The sequence below is a fragment of the Prionailurus viverrinus genome, chromosome D1 (assembly GCF_022837055.1).
Source record: "Prionailurus viverrinus isolate Anna chromosome D1, UM_Priviv_1.0, whole genome shotgun sequence".
Lineage (NCBI taxonomy): Eukaryota > Metazoa > Chordata > Mammalia > Carnivora > Felidae > Prionailurus > Prionailurus viverrinus.
The window spans coordinates 1,241,780-1,252,041 of record NC_062570.1 but is presented as its reverse complement, the minus strand read 5'-3'; the positions used below and the strand labels follow the sequence as shown (position 1 = coordinate 1,252,041).

Below are 10,262 nucleotides of genomic sequence, written 5' to 3'. Positions count from 1 at the left end.
ACCTCAAATGCTCTTTGAATTACTAAAAATAAACAGAAATAGAAAATATAATATATAGGGAATGCTTTGAACTTTAATTCCAAGCAAAGATCACAGAAAACCTCATATCCCCATACTAGCTGATCCAAATCCACACGCAAATATTTATCTTTATAACCACATATTATGCACCCATTACATGCCACACACTGACTAAAGACATCAGGTTCTCAAGTATAGTTGAACTGTGATGACACAGAATTAACGCATCTACATAAAGAGAGCGTATTTAATTTATTTTTTTTTTAAGTAGGCTTCGTGCCCAGTGCAGAGCCCAGCATGGGGCTTGAACTCACGACCCTGAGATCAAGACCTGAGCTGAGATCGAGAGTCAGACCCTTAGCCAACTGAGCCACCCAGGTGCCCTGAAAACTTAATTTATTCATCTGGAAAGTTTCCTTTTGCTGACTCACCACACCCAACCTCCAGATGATTTGGGGGATGTTTGAAGAATTAAAATTTTTCAGCTCCAGCATATCTGAGGGGTTTTCCATGATGTATTCTAGTCAAAAGCCATGGGGCTCTCCCAAGAAATGTCGACTATAATGACAAAATGAGCCGATGGGTGGTGTGATAGAAACAGCTCTGGGCTGGCCGTCAGGACCACTAGCAAGTAACCCTGTGACCTTGGGGAAGTAGTTAATCTGTCATTTTGGCTTCCATTTCATCTTTGATAAAAATAAAGAAGTTGGACTCCAACCTTGACTTTGGTGTTTATTAAAGAACGTTTGCGGGGCGCCTGGGTGGCGCAGTCGGTTAAGCGTCCGACTTCAGCCAGGTCACGATCTCGCGGTCCGGGAGCTCGAGCCCCGTGTCGGGCTCTGGGCTGATGGCTTGGAGCCTGGAGCCTGTTTCCTATTCTGTGTCTCCCTCTCTCTCTGCCCCTCCCCCGTTCATGCTCTGTCTCTCTCTGTCCCAAAAATAAATAAACGTTGAAAAAAAAAATTAAAAAAAAAAAAGAACGTTTGCTTAATAATTAGTTGATTAGTTGTATGTTTTTTGGTAATTTTCCTTGCATTTCACACTCTTAAAAAATTCTTTTAAGATGCATCCTGCTACGGTAAGTCCTAAATGATGCTCCCCAACATTTTAAGTTGAAAAGACGAGTCTAAGTAGCAATTTCCTTTTGGCAAATAAAGTATGTTTTCTCATGGTTAAATTTATACACCAAAGGCGGCGGGGGGGGGGGGGGGGGGGATCCTTTGAAAAAAGGCAAATACATTGTGGGCTTCCTGCCAATAAGGACATAAAACTTCCTTGTGGCCATTAATGAAAACTCACACACGCTTCCAAAGTTCTGTAGACACCGAAAAGAAAGAAAACACTCAAATGAGTCACCAGTTTCCACATGCAGGGCTGACAACTATATAAATCTCTGCGGCGGCCGGCAGAGAATGCGGAGCAACCATGCGGCTGGCGGTGCTGTGTGTCCTGTGTCTGCTGCCCCAAAGCCCAGCCCTGCCGCTCCCCCGGGAGGCGGGCGGCCACAGTGAGTCACAGTGGAAGCAGGCTCAGGTATGTCCCTGCCGCTCGGAAGCGCGTTTTTCAGTTGGGGTAATTTTTCTGATTATGTACAATATGGGTTTCGATCGGGGAGCACTGCCCAAACTGGGCTCCCGCTCCCGCCCCTCCTCCCTCACCACACAGATGACATGAGAAGGTTAGTGCCCTTCTGTGAGCTCTGGTATTCCCCGTGCAAACTGGGGACAACGGTGCAGTCGACCCACAGGGGTGCCCCTCAACAAATTGAAGTTGTTGATATTACTTCTTGTGGCTGGAGATTCTTTCCATAGAGAGCTGAGTGTCACTCTTAAGGACTCCTGGTGGTGGCTTGAAATCAGAAAACAAGGGTAGAGTTGGCAGCTGTCCGCTTACAAGCCCACGGGGCCGGCGGGCGGGCACGCACTGGTGACTTCGCCCAAGGGGGACACAGATACTCGGCTCATGGGATTGTTGTAGTGAAGAAGTGAGTGATAACAATGCCAACTATCGTGCAGGCCATTTCTGATCATACGGGCTGCACTGTGCTGTGTGTCAAGGAACCTGCAGCTCTATCCCAGGACACGGACGGAAAGTCACGTGGATTCCCGTACTTGGTCATGGTAGCGACAGGAGTCAAGGGCAAGTCTTGCTGGTTCAAAAACCATGGTCTTTCCAATATACTACTTCACAAGCAAACTAATAAGTATAAGTAGTTAATTTTCGGTATTGTTTCCTCCCGAGTACTGTTCATAAACTTAAGCCTTAAGCATAAGAAAAGTCTACTTGTGTATCACGTTAACTCTGACTTTGAGAAACTCCCTGTACCGTGCGAAATTCCTAACATTTGACTGTTTTTTACCTGCAAAGCAGCGATTTCACAAGGTTGATATAACTGGTTCCCCCGAAGCAGTATATTTGTAAGAACACTGAGCCCCTGTACTTAGTGTGCCGGTTGCTAATAAACCAGAGAAAGCAGGAAAATTCCTATCAAGGATGCAAAAAGATTTCTTCCAAAAGAGTGTCTTTGTAAAGCCTGTAGTTCAGGAAGGGATAAAAGGACTTCTTTGCGGAGCACCTGGGGGGCTTAGTCAGTTAAGTGTCCGACTTCGGCTCAGGTTATGATCTCAGGGTTTATGGGTTCGAGCCCCATGTCGGGCTGTCTGCTGTCAGCACGGAGCCTGCTTCAGATCCTCTGTCCCCCGCCCCTCCCCTGCTCACTCCCTCTCTGTCTCTCTCTCCATCAAAATAAATAAATGCACTTTAAAAAAAGAAAAAGAAAAAAGAAAACAAAATGTGCCTCCTTTGGTTCCTCATGGGGTGACCCCGTGCTGATTTCCTTCTCTGAGCCATGACTCATCACGACAAAGCCGTCCCTACTTCCCGGGGTGGCTCGAGTTTAAATGTATGTGAGGACCCTGGTCTTGTCCCTGCCAGTGATAGGTGCTCAGTACAAGCTCTCATGAAGCCGCTGGCACTATTGCATTCACTGTTTACTTTTTCCTACTCAGGCTGCTGGACTGCCATGCTCCTATCCAGACACTCGGGTCCCTTAAGAAAGTGCCAAGGCCCAACTCTACATGGAATACACCTGGCAGACCTGCCCTGTCCTGCAGCCTCGAGGTGTGGGCTCTGCTGGAGCTTTAGCAATGAAAAGAACCCAGCACGGGCAGTGAGGGGACAGGGCCAGTTCCGGTACTAATGTAATAGGTGACCCCGAGCACATCATTCAGCTGTTAGGAGCTTTGTTATCTTCCCCCAGAGAATATGCACGTTCAACAAAATACTTTCACAATATCCTTCCCAGGACTAAAACTTAAAGACACTTTAACCTCCGCGAGGGCCAGACCTCTCGAGAATCTCAGGCGTGGCTGCTGACTTCGGACCTCCCCACAGCGTCTCTGCTGTGCCCTGCGGGGACACACGGGGTGCTCTTCCTGATGGGCCAGTACAAGCCAGCCTGTGGTTTCTAAAGGGCACAGTGGGGGGCGCCTGGGTGGCTCAGTCGGTTAAGCATCCAACTTCGGCTCAGGTCATGATCTCGAGGTCTGTGAGTTCAAGCCCCTCATCGGGATCTGTGCTGACAGCTCAGAGCCTGGAGCCTGTTTCAGATTCTGTGTTTTCCTCTCTCTCTGCCCCTCCCCTGCTCATGCTCTGTCTCTCTCTGTCTCAAAAATAAATAAACGTTAAAAAAAAATTTTTTTAAGGGCACAGTGGGTCTCTCCTCAAAACATCTAATGGGGTGGGGTGCCTGGGTGGCGCAGTCGGTTAAGCGTCCGACTTCAGCCAGGTCACGATCTCGCGGTCCGTGAGTTCGAGCCCCGCGTCGGGCTCTGGGCTGATGGCTCGGAGCCTGGAGCCTGTTTCCGATTCTGTGTCTCCCTCTCTCTCTGCCCCTCCCCCGTTCATGCTGTGTCTCTCTCTGTCCCAAAAATAAATAAAGAAAAACGAAGAAAAAAAAATTAAAAAAAAAAATCTAATGGGGTAAAAGGAAAATGGACGGACTCTTTTGCTCACGAAATGGAATGACTATGTGTCATTATCGATACTAAATTTTTATCTCATTAATGCACACTTATTTCACTTAATGACCGTGTAAGGACTCTGTCTTCAAACCACCGTTGGAGTCCACAGGAGCCAGAGGCAAAGATGATGGATAGACCTCGGAGACCTAAGAAAAAGACAGTAAATACGATGAGAGAACAATTTCTTCTTTCCGACAGGAGTATCTCAAGAGATTTTACCCATCCGACGCCAAATCGAGGGATGCCGACAGCTTCGGAGCCCAGCTCAAGGAAATGCAGAAGTTCTTCCGCCTGCCCGTGACTGGAATGCTGGACTCCCGCGTGATAGTGGTAATGCAACAGCCCAGATGCGGACTTCCGGACACCGGAGAAGACTTGCCATCCAGAAACAGGCCAAAGTGGACTTCCAGAGAGGTCACCTACAGGTTAGTTTTCCTTCGGTTCATTCGGGCAGAGACCAGTAAAACCCTCTTCCTAGGAGATCAAACGTTGCCTTCTTTTTTGCTACCAGGATCATATCATACACTCGAGACTTACCACGTGTCACAGTGGATTATTTAGTGGCAAAGGCCTTGAATATGTGGAGCAAAGAGATCCCACTATCCTTCAGGAGAGTTGTGGTGGGAATTCCCGATATCGTGATTGGCTTTGCAAGAGGAGGTAAGGAGGGTTCCCGCAGGCTACTCCTGGGTGCTGTTTTGCTTGTTATTTATAGCAGCACCTTCCTCTTTTCAGGATTTAAGATCTTTTATATACATATGATCTTTCAATATGATATACATATGACATATATAATAGATAATGATCTATATATAGACATATATAATGATGTATATATGTCACTATACTTTTTCTAGTTTGTTAATGTAGAGCCACTATTTTTTAATAAGTTTAATAAGTTTATTTTGAGAGAGAGAATGAGTGGGGGAGGGGAGGACAGAGAGAGAAGGAGAGAGAATCCCAAGCAGGCTCAGAACTGTCAGCACAGAGCCCCACACAGAGCTCAATCCCATGAACCCTGAGATCATGACCTGAGATGAAATCACGAGTTGGGCGCTTAACAGATTAAACCACCCAGGTGCCTCTAGAGCCACCAGAGGGGTGCCAAAGCATCGCCCATGAGCTGAACCTGGCCTGCCATCCATTTTTGTAAATCCATTTTTATCCTTTTTTCTCTGTTGGGCAGTTCCAGGATTTTATAAATAAATATTTATTAGAACACAGTGATGGTCAGGGCACCTGGGTGGCTCAGCTGGTTAAGCGTCTGGCTTGCTCAGGTCATGATCTCACAGTTCACGGGTTCAAACCCCACATAGGGCTCTGTGCTGACAGCTCAGAGCCTGGAGCCTGCTTCAGATTCTGTGTCTCCCTCTCTCTCTGCCCCTCCCCACTTGCAAGCTCTCTCTCTCTCTCTCTCTCTCTCAAAAATATACACAAACGGCTGTTAATGGCTACTGTTTTATGATGCCAATTTAGAGAAAAATACTGTTCTTTCCAGTCTGTCCTAATGTTGAACTGCCCGGGAGCTGTGACTGTAGCTGAAATTTGAATTCCGGCACGGTACTGACAACATCAAAGAGAACACTGCAGAAAGAAATCATTGCTCATGGTGCTCCCGGGCTTTCAGGAAATGGATAAACTGGATACAGCCTTATACCAATTCAAAAACAAACATCCCTACATCACAAATAAAAGCGCTGGCAAAATTCATTTTGACACTTGGTGCACGGTTCTCCTAGAGACCATCTGTTCTGCCCACAGAGAACTAGCTAGGCTTTCAAGGAAAAGGTACTAAATGGTACACACGTAAGTTCCCAAACGTAATACCCCACCCATTCTCCATCCTGCCCAGGACCAAATGTGACACCCACATGCCAAGCTTTCAGTCTCGGATGGTTATCAGGGCTGAGCAGTGGTTTTCTGAAACAGAATGCTCCTGAGACCCATAAACACGCACACCGCCCTGCTGGTAACCCCACGTGGACTTTGTGGACGGGGCCGAGCTTCATAGCTGCTGTCACTGTATCAACCACAGTCACTAAAGGCAACCGCTCTCTTTGTTTCAGCTCACGGGGACTTCTACCCATTTGACGGACCAGGAGGCACACTGGCCCACGCCTACGAACCTGGGCCGGGCCTGGGAGGAGACGCCCACTTCGATGAGGATGAGCGCTGGGCCGACGGCAGGGGTCTAGGTCAGCACCTCATCACTCTTTCCCTGCACGTACTTGCAAACGTCTGAACTTGATCACTGCTCTAAGCAGTAATAAGTATTGACCCATCGTTAGCTGCCGATGACTGTACCCTGTGCTCTAAATGCATTATTTCATTTCACGTGCTTATAATGCTGTGTGGATGGGAGCTGGAAGGGAGTGCAAACCACACCTGGTTCACCCTGCTGGGCCTCTACCAGCCACTCCGTGTGTGTCTCTAGCCAAGTTATTTGACTTCTCTGAGTCTCAGTTTCCACCTATGAAATGGTACTATAAATAATTCCCACCTCATGGGATTGTTGTTTAAATTAAATGAGATAATGTTTATACAGCGCTTAGCATAGTGTTTGGGATACCTTAATAATTTGATAAATTAGAGTTCTTTATATTTCCCAAAAGTAAGGTGTTTTTCAGGGGTTTTTTTTATTTATTTATTTTGAGAGACAGAGAGAAAGACAGGGTGAGGAGGGGCAGAGAGAGAGACAGAGACAGAGAATCCGAAGCAGGTTCTGTGCAATCAGTGCAGAGCCTGATGCAGAGGCTCAAACTCATGAACCATGAGATCATGACCTGAGCCGAAGTCAAGAGTCTGACACTTAACTGACTTGAGTCACCCAGGCGCCCCACGAAAAGAAAGCATTTAAAAGGACTCTGAGTCTCTCTCTCTTTTTTTCAGTTTTTTTAAAAAATTTTTTTTTTCAACGTTTATTTATTTTTGGGACAGAGAGAGACAGAGCATGAACGGGAGGGTCAGAGAGAGAGGGAGACACAGCATCAGAAACAGGCTCCAGGCTCTGAGCCATCAGCCCAGAGCCTGATGCGGGGCTCGAACTCACGGACCGCGAGATCGTGACCTGGCTGAAGTCGGACGCTTAACCAACTGCGCCACCCAGGCGCCCCTCTTTTTTTCAGTTTTATTTATTTATTTTGAGAGAAAGAGAAGGAGAGAGAGAGAATCTGTAGCAGGCTCCGTGCTGTCAGCACAAAGCCCTATGTGGGGCTTGATCCCACGAACCATGAACCCATGACCTGAGCTAAAATCAAGAGATATACACTCAGCTGCCTGAGCCTCCCAGGCACTGCAGTAAGTTTGTTTTCCTGGAGGAGAAAGGGAAGCAGAGACTATGATACTTGGGAGTTGTAGACCATTCTGAGATCGTTCACTGTTCACTATGATACTTGGGAGTGGTAGACCATTCGAAGATCATTCACTGTCCAAGAGGAGCCCACGCCATGGCCCAGCCCGTCATGGGAGACCACAGACCCCCCAGGACACTAATGGAGAAAATCTCTGGGGTAAATAATATGAAGTGGAGATGATTCCATAAGTAAATATGTTACACAAAATCACACGGCTGCCAAGTGTCCTGGAGAGGGAGGTCGGGCCTGTGCGAAGGGAGGTCACAGCATGGAGGTGCCTGATGCGGGGACACTGGCCGCTGCGACCCCTTTGCGAACGACCCGCGGCCGCCCCTCTGTGAATGTGAGGAAGGAAGGACAGACGGGAGGACAAGGAAGTCAATGGAACACAGCTGATGCCGCCTGGATATGCTGCCCTTAGTGTGGGCGTCCTCATAGCAGCCTCCCTCTCCTGACACTCCGCACCCCCGTCTGTGAGCAACTAGCCCCTGTCCCCAGGTACCGGGGGGTTCACACCCGTGACAGCCCCACACAGCAGAAGCAATTGCCTCTGAGCAGCAGGGGAGGAACTGACATGTCTGTCCATCTGTCTGCGTCTCCGGGGGGCTCAAGCCCGCATCCACGTGCCTCTGCGTTCCCTCCAGAAAACTGCCAAGTGACCTAGGGTGGGGGGCCACAGGGACAGAACAACTGTCATTTCTCCAGTGGCAGCAAGGGGGTGACACTGAAGCTCCTGTGACTGTCCTTCTCAGCCATCCCCGCCTGCGAGTCCTCCCCAGATGGTGTTTTCTGTTTTCTGTTGCAAATCTTTTATGTCTCTATATACATGGCTGCTTCTGTCATTACCATGTGCCGCTCTTCTGTCGTAGGAATTAACTTCCTGGCTGTTGCAACCCATGAACTTGGCCATTCTCTGGGCCTGAGACATTCGTCTGATCCCGACTCTGTCATGTACCCCACCTACGGAGCCAGGGACTCTGAGGATTTCAAGCTCTCGCCGGGCGATATCAGAGAAATCCAGGAATTGTATGGTAATATTTATGATCTCCCATAAGGGGGCTTTCACATTGGCTGCTCGGGGAGGACTTGAACAGGAAACCCTGGGAAACAGAAAAACACCCTGCACCTCACATCTCAAGCCTACTGAGGAAAGAAATTGGAGAACTTAGACACTCCGAGGGTAACCAGGCTATTTCATACGATGAGATCATTGATTTCAAGTTTTCAGTAACATGGTATCGTTTAGTAAAATCCTGAAAATGACACTACTAAGGTGTTTTCCCCCCCAAGCTGCCACTCGCTATTCTTTCTAGCTCAGTTCAGATACTTTCATAGAGTGTCCTCCTGAGGGGACACCCTGAAGAATAGAGCATCTTCCTCCCTAGCTGCCTAAGGGTCTGAAAGGTCAGAGAAGCCATAAAAATGCTTCCATCAGATGGGGTGATGTCCTCAGGAGAAAATTACCCCTAGAATAAAGTGCATTTAAGCTCTCAGTGGCACCTACAACGTACTATCAATCGGCATTTCCTAAACTGTGTTCCCAGAACACTGAGTAGTCCTACAAGACAATTCCCTATGGAAAAACCAGTTCAGGAAACACAACCTACTGTATTTCAGGTGCACAGGATATTCAGGAGTCCCTCCCGTGCTTGTTAAACTCAGCACTTCCTAAGGGAGAATCCTTTTAACGCAATGCTCGAGTGAGCCCTCACAGAACAGTGCTGCAGAGAGCACATTTTGGAAAATACCATGTAACTGTACCTTAAAGTCCTGGCTCACATTGCTGCTGCTGTCAGAAAAATTCATAAACCACTGACAACTGTCGATAAAGTTATCACCAACAAAACAGAAAATGGTGCCTCCCCTTATACACCTGTGAGATTCATGGAGCGCTCAACGGCATGGGTTATTGTGTTAGAACCTTAAGAAAAGTAGAAAGGGAACAAAAAAGGGACAGATCAGATTTCAGAAGAAGACAGACCAAGGCATTAAGTTCTTACATGTTAGACACTGAGGTGCCCCTGAGTCAAAATTGGAAAGAGGTCACTTTTGGACAAATGAAAGCAAGACTTAATTATACAGGTTTTAAATGGAGTGAGTTCATTAATCCAAGAAGTCATACGCACAGAAAATATACATTCAAAAGAATATGATCAACCTCATGGATGTGAAATTCTCGATGTTCTTTTCAGAATAATAAAAATAAATCTAGCATTTAGCATACCCAGCATTTCACGAGCATTAGTTCATTTGAGGCAACAATCCGATGAGCGGCTGGGGTCCGCCTCGTGCACTTGATCTAGCACTGAGAGAGATTAAGTGGAATCTTATCCAAGACCACACGGTGGTGACACCAGCAGAGACAGGGAGGGGACACATCGGCCCCCAAGGCCTGCCCCTCAGCCCAGCACCACCTTCTTAGCCTTCTGAGATTGTTCTTCAGAACCTTTGTTGCAGACACAGAAAACCAGCCACATGAATGATACGCTGTACTTTCTGCAACACATCTTCTGTTCTTAGGGTCCTAGGATGGGTTTTATGTGTTTTATACCAGGTGAGATGTTCCTATTTTCTCTCTGAACAGGAAAGAGAAGTAAATCAAGAAAGAAGTAGGAACTTCGGGGAGAGCACACGTTCATTCATGGGATTCCTTGTAGCTCTTCTCCAACCAGAAATAATGCACACAGTCCTTGAATGTCTCTGAGCACTGACTTGGCTCTTGCCTGTATCGTGGTTGGTTTTCTCATGTCTGTATCGTGGTTGGTTTTCACGTGTCTCTCTCTCTCCCTCTCTCTCCTTCTGGGGATAAGCCCCCTCGTGGCCTGAGTGTCTCATTCATTGATGACTTTCCTCGAGCAACTTGCAC

General features: G+C 47.5%; 1 protein-coding gene across 1 annotated transcript; it reads left to right on the top strand.

Annotated features, from left to right (window-relative positions):
• The first annotated feature begins 1,439 nt into the window (after positions 1 to 1,439).
• Positions 1,440 to 10,262, top strand: MMP7 (matrix metallopeptidase 7). Its single transcript, XM_047879259.1, has 6 exons — positions 1,440 to 1,554; positions 4,242 to 4,468; positions 4,555 to 4,703; positions 6,110 to 6,238; positions 8,266 to 8,427; positions 9,981 to 10,262. The coding sequence occupies exons 1-6, from the start codon at positions 1,447 to 1,449 to the stop codon at positions 10,007 to 10,009; spliced, it is 804 nt and encodes a 267-aa protein (XP_047735215.1). The 5' UTR covers positions 1,440 to 1,446; the 3' UTR covers positions 10,010 to 10,262.